This window comes from Alligator mississippiensis, chromosome 12 (assembly GCF_030867095.1).
Source record: "Alligator mississippiensis isolate rAllMis1 chromosome 12, rAllMis1, whole genome shotgun sequence".
NCBI lineage: Eukaryota > Metazoa > Chordata > Crocodylia > Alligatoridae > Alligator > Alligator mississippiensis.
In genome coordinates this window covers 29,795,593-29,812,531 of record NC_081835.1, presented here as the reverse complement: position 1 = coordinate 29,812,531, position 16,939 = coordinate 29,795,593, and the positions used below count along the sequence as shown (strand labels likewise).

At 43.8% G+C, this 16,939-nt stretch overlaps 1 protein-coding gene and 1 long non-coding RNA gene across 3 annotated transcripts in view; one reads left to right on the top strand and one right to left on the bottom strand.

Annotated features, from left to right (window-relative positions):
• Positions 1–16,939, top strand: part of CFAP92 (cilia and flagella associated protein 92 (putative)) — a 114,790-nt gene that overhangs the window by 47,611 nt on the left and 50,240 nt on the right. For both annotated transcript variants that reach the window (XM_014596846.3, XM_019495418.2), the window contains exons 7-10: positions 400–552; positions 8,350–8,534; positions 11,375–12,282; positions 15,065–15,259. In XM_014596846.3, the coding sequence (XP_014452332.2) occupies positions 400–552; positions 8,350–8,534; positions 11,375–12,282; positions 15,065–15,259 (1,441 nt within the window). The remainder of the gene's footprint in view (positions 1–399; positions 553–8,349; positions 8,535–11,374; positions 12,283–15,064; positions 15,260–16,939) is intronic.
• LOC132244503 (uncharacterized) lies at positions 4,685–7,146 on the bottom strand. Its single transcript, XR_009456018.1, has 2 exons — positions 7,095–7,146; positions 4,685–5,346 (listed from the first exon to the last, which is right to left on the bottom strand). It is a non-coding gene; the product is annotated as an uncharacterized LOC132244503 (long non-coding RNA).

Below are 16,939 nucleotides of genomic sequence, written 5' to 3'. Positions count from 1 at the left end.
ATTTGGAGGAAATAAGAATCAGAGCCAGGGGGAGAGAAGTGCAAGACAAGGGACCTGGTGAAACTGTAACTAAAGGCTGGGCAAGGAGCGAAACTGAATGACTGGGAGCAGTGTTGGGTAATATTTGAGACTGGTTGGGTGAAAAGACTTAGGCACTGGTAATATGTAAGGAGGTGCCAATCTCAGAGAGTTTTAATGAAACCTCCTTCACCATCTTCTCAGCCCCCCAATATTTCACAGTCCTAAACTGTTCATTCTTGTCAAAGCCTGACAGTTACTTTTGCTTCCATGGAGACTGCTTGGAGAGGGCCAAGAAAACTGACATGCTATGTAAGGCAGCAAGTTTTCAACTTTTTCCAATGCTTACGGTTAAAGGAGTTTCCATGCCCTTCCTAACAGGTAGAAGTTCTACTCCTAGAAGACCTTATGGTTCTAACAAAGAGAAAAAGCAGAGCCATCCTAAAATGTCCAATGCTGAGACCCTGGTGGCAGCACTGGCGAAGAAGAATGGTATTGCATTTTTGCAGCTGGATCTCATGCCTCTCCTCTCAGGTATTGTTCACTGTCGATGGTATGTGGTGGTCTCCCAAACACATGCTAGAAGTGATTATGGAAGTTACTTTTAATTGATACTCAAGGAGTGTTGTGTTCCAGCTGGTGAGAAGTAAAATGTTTAAAAGGTTTATCTGAGGTTTAGATTTGAACCAAAGAAGCCTTGCACATAGCTCTGCATGCTTTGAGGGACATTAGACATTTACCTGACTCCTGTAAATTTGGCAGTATGGAGATAAACTTCAGTGGATCTTCTTTTGTTCGGTATCTTCTTGAAGTGGAGTATTTGTCAGAGGAAGACAGGTTAACTTCTGAAAAGTATGTATTCACACTTCAGCACAGTGTAGTCAAGCTTGCAAAGCTAGTTGTAAGATAGTTTGAGATAATAGTCTAGCCACAGTAACATGATTTAGCCTGCACTGAGCTCCATTCCGGCACAGTTCAACTGCTACAAGTACTCAAGCAAGGATACTTTCAGTTTGCTGGATGTCTGCTCTACAGTACCCTTGAAATACTATCTAGGATTAAGGTTAAAGTCTCAAATTAGCATGAACTGTTGTTGTTACCCTGGCCATTAGGTATGCTGCTCTAATTCCCCTTCTTTGTTTTGTAGAAAAGCTGTAAATAAATAGTCTTTGCTTTATATTCTCCAGGCACCATACTAAGTTCAAGGAAAAGCCTGATGAGAAGAAAGAGGTAGCGATGAGAATAGAGGGACGAATGAAGTGAATGTTGATAGCAGCCTAAAAATGCTACCAACTCACCTGTAATATTCTATACATAGGAGCACATACTTTGACTTCAGTGAGACTACACAGTGCATAAGAGTTAAATCTTTGCAGAAATAGCCCTTACACAGAAACTATCCAAATCTCTTTTAGGGACTTAATCTTTACTCTTGAAAGACATCTGTGTATATATCTCTGTATCTTTTTTCTTGTTATGGGGTGTGTATATCTGAGAGTACATATCCTGAGGCAAATACAGAACCATAGAAAAGTAGGGCTGGAAGGGGTCTCCCAAAGACATCTGGTCCAGCCCCTGCTCAAGGCAGAATCATTCCTGACAAAGCACCCCATCCAGATGTCTGCATGATCTGCTCTTGAAAACTTCCAAGGATAGAGATTCTACAACTCCTCTAGGTAACCTGTTCCAATACTTGACCACCCTCTGTCATGCCAGGTCATAGGAGTTACCTCTATGTATGGGGGTCACCTCAGGCCTAGGAGAAGCAACTTGAGGTCCATGGGGAGCATACTGAGTCAGAGTGTAGGGAATCCAGAAGCCAGAAATTCTGTCCAGGGAACCAAGTCAAAGATCTAGAGAGTCAGGCAGAGCACAGGGTCAGGAGGCTAGCTAGGTCAGGTATCTGGAAAGTGTCAGGAAGCCAGTAGCAGCATAAGCCAAGGGTGCAACAGTTTGAGCACAGAGTTGAACCTTGTTACTCAGATGCTTCCTCTTCCAAGTCAGGGGTTTATATTGGAAGGGGTGAGGGGTCAGCTCAGCCTGGCTGGCCATTCCAATAATAGGGAGTGGGCATGAAGCAAGGCCCAGCTTGTGGTTTCTGGCCACCTGTGTCCACCTCAATGCTTTACTTCAGAGGTGGCAGACCAGGATGAGTGATTGTGCCAGGCAAGTTGAAGTCCTAGGTTCAATGTCACAGTCTGACACCCTCATAGTTAGGAAATTCTTCCTAATTTCTAACATGAATTTTCCCTGCTGCAGCTTAGGGTTCCTAGTCCTGTCCTGTGAATTGCTGCCTAGGTATTTGAAGACTTCTATCAAATCCTCCCTCAATCATTTCTTCTCCAGACTAAATAACCCTAGTTCTTTCAGTCTTTCCTCTTAAATCTTGCCTCTGAGACCCCTGATCATTTTGTTACCCAGTGCTGGCCTCTTTCCAAACTGGCCACATCCTTTTTGAAGTGTGTGGCCCAAAACTGGAGACAGTACTCCAAATGAGGCTCCATCAGTGCTGAATAGAGTGAAAGAATTACTTTCCTTGATTTTTAAGTGACACTGCTGTTATTACAACCCTGTACTGTTGGCTTATTTTGCAATAAGAGCACGCTGTTGATTTATATTTACCTGAGGGTCTACTGTAAACTCCCAGGTCCTACTCTGCAGTACTGCAGCCTACCCAGTCATTTCCTAGTCTATATTTATGCGTGCAGTTATTCTGGTCAGGCTGAGGTCAGGCTGACTGGGCTGTAGTTGCTTGGGTCCTCCTTCCTCCTTTTCTTAAAGAGTCATTATATTTACCCTTCTCCAATCATCTGGGATGTCACCTGGACCTCTGTGACTTCTCAAAGAGGATAGCCAATGGATCTGAAATTATGTAAACCAATTCCCTAAGGGTGCATCCCATCCAACCCTGATGACTTATAAGCAGCTAGCTTCTTGAAGTAATCCCAAACCTATTCCTCTGCTACTCTAAGCTCCTTCCCTATTTTTTAAGCCCACTGCTCTCATCATTTAGTAGCTGCCCTGACCTGTCAAGTTTGAAGTAAGAAAGGCACTAAGTACTTCAGCCTTTTCTGTATTATCCGTAACTAGATTGACTCCCATATTCTGTAAGGGACCTATGGTTTCTTTGGTCTTCCACCTCTTGAAATATTTGCCTTTTGTGTCCCTTACCACTTGCATCTCAAACTGTGCTTTGGCCTTCCTAACTTTCTCCTTGCATGTGTGCACAATATTCTTAAACTCTTCCCTAGTTCTATGACCAAGTTTCTACTTTTTGAAAGATTCCTTTTGGAGTTTCAGCACATTGAAGAGATTGCTGTCTAGACAGGCTGGCCTCCAGTTGCACTCCCCAATCTTCCATTGCATTAGGATAGTTTACTCCTGTGCCCTTAAGAGGGTCTCCTTGAAATACAGCCAGCTCTCCTGGACTCCATTTCCCTTCAGACTTGCCTCCCAAGGTATCCTGTCCACCAGGTCCCTGAGTTAGTTGAAGTCTGCTTTTCTGAGGTCCAGAGTCCTTATTCTGCTTCTCTCCTTCCTTCCTGTCCCTAGGATCTTAAACTGTATTATTTCATGGTCACCGTCACCCAGTTTTCCTTTTACTTCCACATTCTCAACCAAGAAGTTAAGTGGATGCAGACTGGCAGCTGCGTGCTTGGGTCTCCCCGCCCTGCTGCCCTCCCCCTGGGGGCCTCCACGGCCCAGCAGGCGGGACCTGGCGCAGCAGAGCAGAGCAGGGTGGGGAGGTTCAGGGCTGCCACCAAAAGCCCCATGCTGCCATGGCAAAGTGCTCCCTGCCCACCCAGCAGCAGTGTGGGGGACAACTCTGTGCCGCTACACCTGCTGCTGCTGGGCAGGCAGGGGGCTTCCTGCAGCGGCACCAAGCCCCCCTGCCTGGCTCTGACCTGACACACTGGGTCCCGCCCTCTGGGCCATGGAAGCTCCCAGAGGGAAGGCAGCGGGGTGGGGAGCCCCAATCCTGCAGTTGGCAGCCCACATCTTCCCCCACCAAATGCACAAATCTAGGGGGCACATGCACCCCCATGTCTCCCCAGGAGCGTGCACAGTGGCAGGGAGCCAGCTTCCCCCACTGTCCCGCCAGACGAGCTACCCATAACTCCATCTTGCTCCCTGCTCAGGCCCTTCAAGCGCACATTCCCACCCCAGCACTAGGCTCTAAGCCCCAGGCCCCACATACCACCCAGACTGGGCAGCATCTGCAGCCCCAACCCTGCTCTACTCCCTCCCTCGCTCCCTCACTATGGGGCCTCAATCCCCCCCACCCTCCCAATTTACCTGTGGGAGCTGCTCACCACACTGTCTGGTAGACATGTGCATGTGTGCACATGCGCATAGATGTGGCACTCCCTGCCTGATCATCCTCCTCCCACTTCCCCCAGTCCCTCACAGGCTGCAACTCTGCCAGCCTGCAAGAGGAAACCTGTTGTTTCCTGCATTTTTATCCTTTAAAGGAGAAAATCTGCATTTTTCTCCTTAAAATGAGAAAATCCATGTTTTTCCAGGTTTTTTCCAAGGCAAACCGAAAACCCCGATCCCTACTAATAAGTAACTGTGCTCAGACTGTGGTCAGTCCTGCAGTCTGTGGTCTGACCAGACGGTTCCACTTTGTTTGCTGATAAAGTATTATTAAATAATGATTTGGAAATCAGGAACACTATTCTTTATTAAAGCATTTTAAATTTATTTTTAACTTTTGTCTATCTAATTAAGTTCTCTCCCTCTGACATTTCAAACCCAGATATGTTTCTCTACCCAAATTACTTCAGATAATGTTTCAAACGTAACTAAAGTCTGCAGGATTTATTTATATTTAGAAAGCCCATTACAATTATTAATTTTCATACAGGTCCTCTTGTAAATCAGTAGATATAAAATTCTCTGTTTCAGATTTCTTGTCTTTATTCTTCAAGGCCTTCTTTCTTTTTTGTTCACAATTTGCCATTTCATGTTTCTGTTTTGTGATTCCGCCTCTGTCAGGAACTGCTTATGTTTTCACAGTGGTCTTTTAGAAGTTTTAATCTGCTGAATCCTCTAACTCCTTCTTCCTTATCTTTTATGGTGTGCTGTTGTCCTTCCTGGGTAAACAGAAGCTTAAAAGGATAGCTCCATCGGAATTCTATTTTTACTTCTCTGAGACAGATTGTAATCTCTTTCAGTTTTTGTCTTTTCTTTTGAGTGGAGTACAATATAGCTTGGAAAATCTGTAGTTTGGATCCACCCAATTTAAGAGCAGACAGTTGATCGTTTCATAATCTGTTCTTTTTGTTGAAGTAATGCATTACCACATTCTCTTGCATATAACAGTCCCTGGAATATAATACACAACTTGTTATTGAAAGGCAGAATGAAGAAGAAAAGGTGTTTCCAGAGTTATGGTTATATAAAGCAAGGACCGACTCTAATCTTTAGCTGACTCGTCCTCCCTAGCTGCTGCTGCAGACTGGCCTCTATAGGTAGACCTATGACTTTGGAAAGAGCTAAAGAGTCTCCAGGGCTGTGAAATAAGAGAAAAGGGACCAGAAGTAGCTAGCAGGCAGTAGAATTAACCTAAGAAAACTTAGCTTGATTATTGGAATATCAGGATCATTAAAAAGGAGAGATGATTATTAGCATCTCTGGGGTGAAGAACAATGAGTCATTAAGCTAACTGATTCCCTCCATTGCCTGAATAACATGGATTCTGGTTTTCTCTCTTAAAAAATAAAAAAAATTCTGATTATTTACAATTTTATTTACAATTTCAAAGCAATTTGAAAGCCTACTGGTGTCTCAATCATTATAATAAAATTAATTCTACATACCCATATATTTTAGAATTTGATTTACTTTTTATCATGGAAAATCAGAGCTCCCCCTGTCCCCTTTGCTCACCAGGACATGGATCCATCTGTGTCTGTCCGCCCCCTGGTTTGTGGTACTGAGCATCTCTGGTATGTCCCTCATTCCCAAGTCACCATTCCTCCCAGGCCTGCCAGGGTGACCCCGCACCTCCTGCCCTGCCATCACCAGCCCAACTGGCATGACCCACAGAATGACCTGGCCCTAGGGGTGGGCAGCAAGGGCAACTGTCCAGGGCACTGAGGTGGGGGCATCACGGCACCCCAGGGCAGGGCCCTGCGTCAGCTCAGACAGGGGTAAGGGAGGAGGCAGTGAGCTGGGGATATCCCATATTCCCAAGGCACCAGAGGGCAATGGTGGGACACATGCCCCCCTCCCCCTGATTACTGCAGGGCACAGGGCTGGCAGACTTGCCAGACTGACTTGGTGCTGCCACTGCCACTAGGATCCCTGCACCAGCGACATTGCCATTACTGCTAAGGTGAGGCATCCCTGGTTGCCTAGCAGCAGCAAGGGCAACAGCAGCAGTGGCTCTGATTTGTGTGGCTGGCAATGAAGCAAATCTGGCCCCGGTGCAACTGAAGCAGGGAGGAGGTGCCTGTGGCACCTCCACACCCTGGACTGGGGCTCCCATGTTGCACCAGTCAGCCTGACCATGACTACTCTACTTCCCAGGCAGTGTCTCTTGGACACCCCTCCCCTGCCCCTGAGAGTATGGCCACTGGCCCCTGGCACAGTTGGCGCCAGCCATGCAGCTCCCAGCCACCCCTGAAGGACCACCCACCCTGTCCTCCTCCCCCACTGAAAGGGCAGGCACCCCCAGGCAGGCTCTGCTGGTAACAGCGTGGAGCTGGGCTCGCTGGCAACACTGAGCACGGCCTCAGACCCCCCTACCTCACTGCAGCCCTGGTACCTAGACAGCTCCCAGCACTAGCAGGCACCTGCAGTATGTCACAGGCATACACACACACATGCCCCCCTTCCCCCCCCACACACACTCATCCCTTCCACACACACCCTCCCTCATCCCCCTCAAAATCTCACACCCCCTCCACACACACATCCCTCCACACACCCCGTCATACACAAACACCCCCACACACAGACATTCCCCCCACCCCCACACACATATACAGGCCCTCAGACAGACCCCAAATCCTGGCCCTCCACCCCTGCCCCCAGCCCTAACCCTAATCACCCCCATCTCATAGATTTACCTGTATCCAGCTGCTGGGGCTGCTCCCATCACCTTGCCTGGCTGTATTGCTGGTCATGTGTGTGCGGCGTGCACATGCACGTGGGCCCCTGCCTCCAATCGCCCTCCCCCCATTCCCTCAGCCCCAAGGAGCTTGGTTTCCCACATCAAAGGGGAAATCTGCATTTTTCTCTTTTAAAAGGGAAAACCCACATCCCTGCCAAATAGTAATGCAATGGTTGGTGTGCTATGGAGCAGGAATCAAAGCAGGATGCTTCTTAGTCAGAAAATCATCTTACCCATGTAATACAGGCACCCCAATTTTAGGGGTCTGACTTTTTGGGGATGTTGTATGTGAGAAAGTATAGTATGCTCTAGGTCTGTTTGTGTTGGGGAGAAACACAGAGAGATCTGTGCGCTCCATCTATGAATATTAGTATGTTTGGCTCCAGTTCTAAAACGTTTTGTATTGCTTGTTTTAAGAATAGTAAGGTGCTCTTTCTCCACTCCTTCAGAGAGACCTCTGATTCTTGCATAGTTTCTGTTATGTGCACAGTTTTACAGAGCTTCTCTTTTTTGCAAGCTGCTTTTCTTTTTTTCTTTTTCCAATTAGATTAATTTTATTTTGGAGTTCTATATTGGCTTCAAATTTCTTATGTATATTTTTCTCAACAATTGTAACTCTGCTCCTAATTTCTGCTATAGCTACTGTAATTTTATCAAACTTTACTTCTGTAATGACTTTGATAGCACTGAATAAACTGGTGATATAAACTGGTGATATAAACTCACCAGAGTTGTCTGTGGTAACAAAAGCTTCTGCATTTTAGCTTCTGTGCTTTGTTTGATCCTCTGCATTCTGCCTTGCCTGCTTTATTACCACTTCCAGAAACCATGTTTGATTCTTCAGGGTTTGTGTGCTACTTCACAGTTTCTTCTTCTTGTGAGTTTCTTTCGAGAAGATAGCTTCTCATATCAGCCTCCTTCTTTCTGTGTGGCTGTCCTCTAACATTTAGGGGAAAATGTTTCTGGAGTTTGAAATGAGTTAAAGAGAGGTGATGCCTTTGAATTTTGCCAGATTCCCCGCTGGAGTTCTGACTTTAAACCTGCCTTCTTCCCTAGTGACATCACATGACCCCCAAGAGTGACTTTTAAAATTTCATTTTAAATTTTGTTTCAGTGTCTGTCTTTCACTAACTGAAGCCAAGGTATTAAGCATAGTGTTTCTTTGATGCAGCTACTTTTATAGCATGTAATACTTAATTTTTTTCCCATAGGAGAAAAGTCAGTGACCAGTCACCTGAAAGAAAAATCTGCTAAAGTTTTAGATGCTTATTTGACTTTCACAGTGGAAACGCCTCTCATGTCAGAGAGACAGAGATGTGAACTGAATCCACTGATTATAAGAATTCTTTCTGCTACATACCTCCCAACAACTCCTGTGCCAATTGAACAGCTGCAGGTAATACACACAATTACTCTTTCTGTAGGATTCCACTTCACAAATAACCCTCAGTGATTTTATTTAAAAAAAAAAAATTTGAGCAATAATTATTCCTTATTTGCTAGGGTCTGCTTCAGTCAAATTTCAAAATGTGTGCATAAAGCGTTAGACTTTCTGAAAAGAAGGTCTGGCCAGATTATTGCTTTTCACTGCATTGTGTGCACTCCGGCAACAAAACAATGCACCTTACCTGGGCCAGGAGTTACAGGTTGTATCTTCAGTAACTGAGCTTTGATTCCTAAACATGGTTTTTCCCATATAATTCTTTATATGAACTGCTGAATTCATAGTACCAGGTGGTTTAAAACAGTTTATAGATTTGCTTCTTGATTTTTTTTTTTAATTTGACTATGTTAAAAATAATTTATGAAATTCGTTGACGTTTCCTATGTTGAAAATATTATTTAACAAAAGAAACTGGATGTTACATCTTAACAAGGCTAAGAAAAATAAATAAATATCCAAAGTCTTCCTGTAAGGTGAGAATTCAGCTTCACTGATAAAAACAAAATAAAAAGTGCTCAGTTTACTTGAGATATAAACAATCACAATTTTAACAGTGGTCTCTAATTTTGGGTGCCCTTCTTGAGCCATCTAAGTCTGATGTTTCAGAAATGATCAGCACCACAGCTGCCATTGACTTCATCTGGAATGCTGAGGGCTCAAGCACTTCTTCCAGAAGGATGATCAGGTCTAAGATGTGTAGATTTGGGACCCCAAATCAGTACCCGTTTTTGAAAACATTAGTCTGAGAATGTCAATATTACATCAGAAGACTTCATGGAGAAATGTGTAACTCTGCAGTAGAATTTCAAAATACCATTCATTCATTCATTCATTCATTCATTCATCAGTTTGGACAAATTAGCTAAGGATTTTTGGAAAACAACAGGAAAAAATAGTAGTAGGAACTGTGCAACATAATTAAAATGGAAGTAAAATATGTAAAATGGTTTCTAATAGGTTCTAGGCAGCACAGTGTTTTCTTACCTGTCTTCCTCTTTTTCTCCCATACAACATGTGTATGGAGTAAAAGGTGACAAAATGGCTCGAGCATACGTATGGTGGGATCAGTTTGTCCTCTGCCAACAAGTTTTATTTTGCACAAACCACCACTGCGTGTAAATCAATAATGGTGAAAAGTGCCAGTAGAACAGCAAAAGAATGCTGTGTCATTTCTCAGAATAGCTATGAGATCCATTGAAAAGGTGATATGCAAAAGTTTGCAGAATTCCTTGCCCCTCCTGGTCCTATGGATAATTTTTTTTTCTAATTTACATCTGTAGGCATCCATCCTGGGTTTCAGATGCCCTTTGATAGTATAGTTGAACACACACAAAGCTGTACAAAAATGTTATACAAAGTGCAATCTGTGGCTTCTTTTGCAACAGGAAAACATATTGCTATGGGAAAAGATTCACTGCTGATGAGGTTAGGTTGTACTTCAGACTTCTTTCTGGAGCCATGGAATTGTCAGACACCCTACCTGCTCCGGTATTCATTTTGGGCTCACTTGTTGCAATTCTGGATCTTTCATGGTTCTTCCTGCAAGCCACTTCCTGCTGGCACACCTTGGTCCATGGTTTGTTTGCCTCATAAAGGAACTAGAGAAGTAAACTTCCCTAGGTTTTCCTGCTACTAGAGAGGTTATGAACAAACATGCACTTGTTGTGGGCTTCAAAAGAGTACAGGGGGCTGCTGCTCTGGAGTGTGCAACAGTGGAGTGTGCAACACTGTACTTGTTCCACCTGCATGGACCTGTTGTGATACAAGTGTTGCAAAAACACTTCTACTTCAAACCTGCTTCATCCAGTATCAAAGTTGGGGGAGGGTATGCAGCTTGCTTGTTTCCTTTCAGATATGTGCAGATATAACAATTACAGCAGAACAGTTGCTGCTTACTGCTGAGCAGCAGTTCTCCCTCCTCTTTTGGGGCACAGATAGAAGTGACAGTTTTTGCCCATTCTGGCCACATAAAGTGGCCTCTAGCCATGACCAAACACAAGTGTACAGCTGCAGACTGCTTCAAAAATGGCTGATTGGGTGAAAACCTGAACTCTCATTGCATGAGGGTTCTCATAAAAATGTTTCAAAACAAAGCATTTTCTGTCATTTCTGTCTGCGCTGCCTGCCAGCTTGTTGCTGTTTCAGAATGGGAGGGGGGAAAGGAAGTGGAGGGAATTTAGTCTGGAGTTTTTTCAGCTTCTGCTGAAGGGTGAGGCAAGTGTATTGGAGCCTCCCCCCAAGGCCGGGGGGGGGGGAGGGGTTCAATTCACCCACCCCTTCCTCCAGTGCCAGCTGGGGAACCTCTAAAATGAGCTCACTCTGCTCCCTTTCCTCCCTCCCATTCTGAAAACAGAGACAGGCTGAGAGGGAGAAGGGGCTATTGCTAATGGAAACTGGTTACAGGCTCCCAACCAGCAGATAGATTTCCCTCCCCGCTGGACCCAACAGTGAACTTCTGTTTGGTCTGGGGGAACACTGTAGCTCAGAATACTTCCTGCAAAGCGTTATTAGTTACAGCAGGGAGCTGTACTTGTGTCTGTGCCCTTGAAGTTGCTACACATGTACATTTGTCCATACCCAGTATTTGGCTTTTGGTAGTGTGTGCGCATTGTGACATCAATTCCTCACCCTTCCTGCTTGTGTAACTGCCTCTGGAAAAAATGGTTCCTTGATAGCTTGTAAAGGGAATGGTTTCAGCCCCATTCATTTAGAAGGCTTATGACAGAGTGAGGTTAAGAAAAATGTTAGCAGTACTGATATAGCACCTTTTTTCTTCCTTGATTTGTCTGTAGGAGTCATGTGTTCCTACATACTGCAGATACAGATTTCATGACCTTCCTCCTCATCAAACTCAGGGACAGATGCACGGAACCCATGTCTATTTTAAAGATGTTAATGTGGTTCTGACAGGGACAATCAAACCTGCAAAACTGTATGAGTATCTTAGAGGGCCTCCTATGGAGATTGAAGTTCATGACCGGGACCAAAAAACTGTGGAAGATCCTAAAAAATCCTCCTTGTTTGGAGAAGAGCAAGATGATGCAAGGCTGAGTAATATAGGATTCCTCACTTACAAACACTCAGTCCAGAATCCGTTTACAGACAAGAACAAGTCGTGGGATTCCTATGGAGTAGCTAAAGTCAGTTTAAATGGCCTACTGTTAGGTGAAAAGTATTTGAATATCAGTGTGCCTATTCATAGCTGCTCAATTCCAGATCCCACTATTTATCAGAAGGATAACAAGAATGAGAAAATGGCAAGAGTATCACAACCAGTGAATGGCCTTCAGGCTTCTCCATTGCCGGTGGGACATTACTTGGAATCTGACTCACTCCTGAAAGTAAGAGTTGAAATAGCTGTGCCGCTAGGTCCTCAGGCAGGAACTGTGGATTCTAAAGTTGCAGACTGCCCATATGGTTGTATAATCTACATTTTTGACTACAAAAATGCATCTTTCTTACATGATTTGCTGCAAGAGATTACAGGAATCAATGCTAAAGCTCTCCAGCTGGACTGTTTTCCACTACAAATAGCTCAAAAAGCTCTTGCTACATTCAGACTAAAAACTAAACTGAAGGAAATTTCTGAGCTGGATATCATAACCGGTTTTCATATCTTGGATGGAAAAATTCACCTTTTAGTCTTGGAAGGGTTAAAGGACAAAGCAATCAAGAGGCTCTGGGATCAGCAGTTAAACAGGTAAGATAGTTCGGTGCTTTTCAGTAGTGATTTATCTCTATACATGTATGATTTTTTAAATGAAATCATGCTGATTTTTTTTCTGCAAAGACAGTTTGATAATTTCCCCTTGTTACTTTCAGTGGATTTACACAAGTGGTTTAAGCACTATTTTTGATAATCCTCAATTTTTAGTAGGGTACAATGGCAAGAATGTTATAAATGTATTTGTTAAGCTACTGTATATTGTGGACATACCATGCTATTTTATTCAGTAAAATCATTCTAATAATTAGTGAAAGGTAAGAATTATAAGAAAATAAATCTAAAATAATATAAAGAACCCTGGATGGTGACTGTCTCTTTTATGGGCTCAGGTGCCACTCTGGGCATGCCTGGCCCACTCTCACTCTCTGGGGTCTTGCACCCCACACAGTCTCAGCTGTGCCACTAGAAGCCCCACCAGGCCACTCTTCCCTGGCAGGGTGCAGTTTCAAGTCATGCCCAGGACCAAGAGGCCTCCTCCTTCCCCATAACCTCATAGAGTAGTTACAGGAGCAACAGCTCCACCAGAAGATGTTCTTTCCGCAGCATCAGGCAGCAAACAGCTTCTCCAGCCCTGCTGACCTGAATCTTAAAATGGCTGTTTACCAGAGCTAGGGACACACCTGCCAGCTGCTTATTCCAGCTCTTGAAGTGGCAGATACCATAGTGCCACAAGGCTAAGGACAGACATTACACATAAACCAGTTTAAGTGATCAAAAACTGGTTTAAACCTATAACAGAACAGACATTCAGTGCACATAAACCAGTTTGAAAAATGGCTGAAGTCAATTTGAGATAAACCTGGTTGAATATAGTATCAGACTTAACTGATTTGGTTCAAACCGGTTTATGCAATGTCTGTCCCAGACCCCTTCCTGGTTTAACTTAAACCAGAGTTCCCCAGCATCCCAGATGCTTTGCAGCCCTGGGCTGGGCTGTCTGCTCCAAAGCAGGCTGACTCCGCCCTTCTGCTCCCTCTCTGGAGCTCCTCAGGAGATGGCAGGCACAGCAGCATCTGCCTGGCTTACCCCTGCCCCACCCCCACCACTCCCTGCTCAAGCAGGGATTCCCCCTCTCCCCTGTCCCACAGCTTGGACTGTAGCCAGCATGTGGTATGCAAGCTAATGTGGAGAGGTATCTGTGTAAGACAGACAGGACAAAGGCAGATAGGACAGTGTCCATTTAGGGCCTTTTAGAGCTAATCAGCAGGTCAGCTGGTAATGTCTCTCCTGTTCCTTCCTTGGAAAAAGTTGTTTAAGAAGAACTTGAACTAATGAGAGAGGCTTTTGTTTCCTTGATGGAGTGCTAAACACTGTTTTATCAACTCCCTGCTGCAGTGGTGACGCGTAGGGGTTACACAGGTGTGCATGTGCACCCCCTGAGAGCACCGGTGCACCCCCTGTCAGGATGTGCTCCTCATTTAGGCGGTGGGCAGGGGGGCAGTCGGGAGCATCAGTGCCCCCCCTGCAAGCGCCAGCTGGCTGCGGGACTTCTGGAAGAGGCGTGGTCACTTTTTGGTGAGTGAGATCAGGGGTGGGGAACTCCCTGGTCAGCGCGATTGGCTGCCAGGGGATGCCGCCTCCCCCCTGGTCAGTAGGACTGGCTGCCAGGTTGCTGACTGGTGTTGGGGGGGCACGTGCCTGCCCTGACTCAAGAAGCACCAGTCACCCGTGCCCTGCTCCTGAGCAGTGAGGGGAGGCGGGAACCCCTCCCTAATCAGAGTATCTTGCTGGGGCCTGGCCATGCCCCGCTCAGCTCAGCATTGTGGAAGGGAAGGGAGGGAGGGCTGCTGTAGTGCCCCCCGGCTTCCAGCCTGAGCCACTGCAGGCGTGTGCCTGCATGTTCTCAGTCCACAGGGAATGTCTATACACTCACAACCTGGTTCAGGCTAGCCAGGTTAGACTAACCTGCAAAGATTGATCAATTCAGGTTCAGGCTTTTTGAATGTCTGTCCCTAGCCATAGAGGCAAACTGGAGAGTGGTACAGTAAGTTTCTGGTACCCTCCAAATTAGGTGTGTCTGTATTTTGGAGGTAAAGTTTGGATTCTTTGTTACCTGCTACAATCAGATTAGGAAATTAAGATGACTTTCTGAAGTAAAATGCAAATTTTACTGAAATGAATGGGGACATTCACTTCTGAGTGCAAATGCACTGTTTATAATTTTCTCTAATAGGCCCTCCTTTAATTTATATAACTATTACAGATTCAATGTGTCTTTCTCTCTGATTAAAAATAAGAGTTAATTTTTTTAGTTATTGCCAGGGCACAGAAACATTTTTAATGCTTTCCTAATTTTTTGCATGCCTGATCTTTTCAAATGTCTGAAATTATTTATTTAAGTTAAAATGTCCTCTCTGAGTGTGGCTGTATAAAGCAAAGCTGTAGTATGGACTCCTTTTTTTACCTCTGGTAATTAATATTTCTAGTGGAAATAGTCATATAATGTTTTTGTAGGTATAGTAAGGCTCCAGTAGCATGCAACACTGAACTTGGATAAAATTTATTGCAGAACAATACATGCTGAAATTAAAAATTAATTTTCAAATAATTCATGAACAGAGTCTTTGTGGGCTTTTTTGGTAATTCGTTCAGAATTATTATTTTAAAAATCCTTTGTATTAAGAGACATAGATTAACATAAGTTCCTTTGAAAAGAGCAAAGACAAGATGGTTTCATTAGGGATCATGCTACAGGACTATCTGAAACAAGAGATATACTGATTTTGCAACATTACTGTTGTGTTCTCTGTTGCAGGCCTCACAACACTGAAGATGGAAGATTGGAAGTATTATATAACTCACAGCTGTCTTTCCATCAGCGCCTGTATACAGACCTGGAAGCCATTCTGTATCATATCCACCTCTGCAAACCCCTCTCTTCTATAACAAAGCAGCCTCTTCTTTATATCAGAGAGATGGTTCCTCAGGCATGTTTCCAAGCCCTGTCCAGGTTAGACCATTCCTAGATTAATAGTCTCATAACTGACCGTTGACCCATTACCAAAGTAGCATGAATATTTCATACAATAATTAATTCTTTTGTTTTTCTTTCCAAAAGAAAAAAGGTCCATGTGTCTTACAAGTTTGAGGTCAGGCATGATAAAACGGCAGAGGAGCATGCTGCAGAGAAGTGCTAGGAAGAGAGCAGCAGTTTCAGGACCCTCTGCATGCCTTTGACTTTCAGTTAAATATTTAAAATAGCAGTAGTTGTGCCAGTAGTGACCTGCCCCTACCAGTTTGTCTAAGAATAAAATTACGTTGGGTAACTAGGCAAAGGGAGAAGAAGGAATGAGAAGGGGAAATCTGTCTTAAGGGATGCCAGCTGAAAGTGGCTTAATTCCTGTTCTGCTGGTCTAGACACTTATCATGGGGGAAAAGAAGCAGGTGATTGTGGCTCTGACAAGGCAAGGGCACTTTGGAAGGACACTCAGTCAGAAGTGAGAGGGAGCATAGAAAAAGCAGATATCTACATGCAGTGGCTGAAGAGGCTAAGCTTGTTCTGTGTCTGTAAAAACAGACTGTGAGATGCATTGCCCATTACCCTGCTGTATTTACTACTATTTGGCTTATAGTATATCTCACATGTTACTTGTAGTTTTAGCTTTCTATAAAGTATCAGATGTGAAGGGGTATATCATGTAGAAAATCTGAAAATCTAAAATTTTGCCTGTTTTGTAAGGTTTGAAGAAAAAATGGTCTGTTAAGTAAAAATTATGCCAATGTTTGAAAAGTAGCAATTGGGCTTCATCATTCTGTGAAATAACAAATAAGGTGTTCAGAAAGTTGCAGAAAGGCTGGGTTCATGTCCTCAGATGTCAATAAACTCCCTTATATAAATTATTTTCTAAACTAAAGCCCACGCAATGTTTTCTGAAATAAATGGGGATGTTTACTTCTGACACTGAAAGAGTGCCCGGCAATTATCATTTCTTTCATAGGATTTAGTTTTAAATTGAATAACTCACACATTACTCACCTAGATTGCTTATGGCGGAACCTTGCCAAGTAAACATTCAAATTACATAGCAAAGCTGTTATTTCCAGTCAGAAGAGAAGGAAAACTTCGTGAGTAATTTTGTATGGTTGTGGTCACTACGACTGAAAGGTGCTGATACTAAATGTCACCTGACTTGTATCATTGGCAAGTATGTAAAGTTTTTTATTGCCCGTTTTCAAACTAAGACAAAGCTTGACAAATGAAATGTGCTTTACAGCACATTTTTGATGCATCAGCCAAGGTTAGTACATGCAGTCATGTATGTACTAACCTAGGATTCTGAAAAGGGCGGGGGGGTGCAGATGGTATGGTGTGTCATTACATTCAACACAATACACATTTTTCCCAGCTTGAGAGAGACAAAAAGCTTTACTAATATGCTAGGGACCTAGAGCTATATCATTCAGTTTAAGATCAAAGCAAAAACAAATATAACTTTATTGGGATGTGCATTAATTTGCTGTATCATATATTATGTATAGAAACACAAAAAGCTAGGCAAAAAATCAAAATATATTGTTACATTAGTTCTGTGTCATTAGAATTGCATGTACATCTTTTTCAGGTGCAAAAACCAAAATCTAGCCTTCTTGAACATCTTGACAGTACATCCAATGCTTTACTGGAAGTTAT